This window comes from Mandrillus leucophaeus, unplaced genomic scaffold (genome assembly GCF_000951045.1).
Source record: "Mandrillus leucophaeus isolate KB7577 unplaced genomic scaffold, Mleu.le_1.0 Scaffold185, whole genome shotgun sequence".
In the NCBI taxonomy this organism is placed as follows: domain Eukaryota; kingdom Metazoa; phylum Chordata; class Mammalia; order Primates; family Cercopithecidae; genus Mandrillus; species Mandrillus leucophaeus.
Genome location: NW_012101865.1, coordinates 642,925 through 645,387, shown reverse-complemented (window position 1 = coordinate 645,387; position 2,463 = coordinate 642,925). Strand labels below are relative to the sequence as shown.

The 2,463-nt window shown below is 46.4% G+C and overlaps 1 protein-coding gene across 1 annotated transcript in view; it reads left to right on the top strand.

Annotated features, from left to right (window-relative positions):
• The window catches only part of FUCA1 (fucosidase, alpha-L- 1, tissue), a 21,617-nt gene that overhangs the window by 1,358 nt on the left and 17,796 nt on the right, over nt 1–2,463 (top strand). The window contains exon 2 of the mRNA XM_011977908.1: nt 2,335–2,463. This exon is cut by the window's right edge and continues 2 nt beyond it. Within this exon, the coding sequence (XP_011833298.1) occupies nt 2,335–2,463 (129 nt within the window). The remainder of the gene's footprint in view (nt 1–2,334) is intronic.

Below are 2,463 nucleotides of genomic sequence, written 5' to 3'. Positions count from 1 at the left end.
TTAGGCCACTGATGTCCCTTTCAGATTGGCAGCCCTATCAGGACTCCAGGGTTTCAAATCAGTGGTGTGGAGCCTGGTTCTAATTCAACTGTGAACCTGGACAAGTCACTTCAGCCTCCTTGCAGCCTCTTCGATGGTTATAGAAGGGTTGTATCCTTTCCTTTCAGTCCTAATGTCTCTAAGAGGAAAAGAGAGGGGAGTTCTGGTGTGCAGTGTATTTGGGCAACAGTACAGATAGTCATTCGTTTGCTCCTCTCAATCCCTTGTACGTAGGAAGTGCCCAAGAAAGGTTTGACTCTGAGAACTGTTGGAACTTGGGGGTGGCTGGTTCAGACAACAGAGTAGAGAGCACTGGGGTGGGGATAAGGGGAGACCAGGACGCAAGAAGTTGTCAAGGCAGGGGCTTATCCTGAAGGAGTGAGCCTTGAGAGCCCTGTATTTCCAGGTGTTAAGTCAGGGAGTGGTTACTCTCAGCTTCTAGAGAGATTCATTCGGCTGCTGGGAGAGAAGTGGGTTGGAAAAGAGTAAGAATGGAGGCGGGGAGGTTTCCCCAGCCCCTGGCTTAGAGCAGTCTTCCATCCTTATCTTGGTTCCTAAGCTATCTTCCGGGTTTTCGTTTCTCTTGAACTTTGGATTCTCTTGTACAAAACAGAAATTATAACTGGCATTTAGTGTTTGCCATTAAATGTATGGGAGTATAAGACTTGATTAAGCAGAGGACGTGTTTGTCTCCTAGGACCTTAGAGATCCATAACTTATAAGTGAGAAAAATTAAAATCTGGGAGATAGCCTCTTTCCCTGCCTTTTATTTCATGGATGAGGTGACTGGCCCAAAGAGAGGAAGAAATACGATGTCCTAGACTGCAGGCCTCATGACATCAAGGTTGTTTACACTGCACCAGGGTCTGCAAACTGGTCAGCGGGATTGGTCCTCTGCCATTTTTTGTTTGTTTGTTTGTTCGTTTATTTGTTTTGTTTTTTGGTTTTTTGTTTGTTTTTTGGGACGGAGTCTCGCTCTGTCGCCCAGGCTGCTATCTCCGCTCAGTGCAAGCTCCGCCCCCTGGATTCATGCCATTCTCCTGCCTCAGCCTCCTGAGTAGCTGAGATCACAGGCACGCACCACTACACCCAGCTAATTTTTGTATTTTTAGTGGAGACAGGGTTCACCATGTTGGCCAGGCTGGTCTCAAACTTCTGACCTTGTGATCTGCCCGCCTCGGCCTCCCAAAGTGCTGGGATTGCAGGCGTGAGCCACCGCGCCCAGACTCTGCCAGTTTTTTAAGGCCCATGAAGTGAGAATGGTTTTTACATTTTTAAAGGATTGTAAAAATTTTTAAAGAAGAATACACTACAGAGAGGAATGTGCCCCACAGAGCCTAAAAGGACTTGGTCCTTCAAGTCCTGGAGTTCCCTACTCTGGCCAGTGATTGAATCATAAAGTGCAGGTATTACCTGTTTTTCTGCCATAAAAGCAAATTAAATATTGAGTGATTTGCTTGTTATTTCAACACTTACCTTTTCTCCCAGTTATTGGGTCTTTTGTTACCTCTATAATAAATGAGAGGCAATTTATGTAGGCTTGGTAAACCAAACAGCTTAGTTTTCTGTTTTCTTATTTGTTGTTGTTGTTGTTGTTGTTGTTGTTGTTTTGAAACAGTTTTGCTCTGTAGCCCAGGCTGGAGTACAGTTGCACGATCTCGGCTCACTGCAACCTCCGTCTCCCAGGCTCAAGTAATTCTTGTGCTCCAGCCTCTCAAGTACCTGGGACTACAGGCACACACCACCATACCCAGCTAATTTTTGTATTTTTAGTAGAGATGGGTTTTCGCCATGTTGGCCAGATTGGTCTTGAACCCCTGACCTCAGGTAATCCGCCCGCCTTGGCCTCCCAAAGTGCTGGGATTATAAGTGTGAGCCACCATGCCTGGCCAGCAAATGGCTTAGTTTTCTGTCATCTGCCATTTCCAGTAGAGATCTTTCTCCTTCAGGGCAAAGAGTGAAAGAAAGTTAATCATTCCTACCAGAAGTGTTGAAGAATCACAGAGTTAAGGTGCACTTCTTTTCCCTTACCTACTTCTTCCTTCCCTCTGGGCCTCCTCCTTCACTGGGGACTGAGGGTTGGGACTTCCTCAAATCTGCTTCCATTCCTGGAGCAATGCCCAAGGGGAATTGTGACTGCAGCAGCTTCCTGGATATCACTAATATAGTCACTGGTACAAGTACATTTGTTGTGGTCAAGTTCTTTCAGCCATTTAAAAAGCCTCAGGCGTGCCTGACAAGTTCATGGAAGTTCACTGCCCACTTCCTTTGCTCATGTGGTTTTGCTGTCCACAGGTATGTAGTTTTGACGACAAAGCATCATGAAGGCTTCACAAACTGGCCGAGTCCTGTGTCTTGGAACTGGAACTCCAAGGATGTGGGGCCTCATCGGGATTTGGTTGGTGAATTGGGAACAGCTCTCCG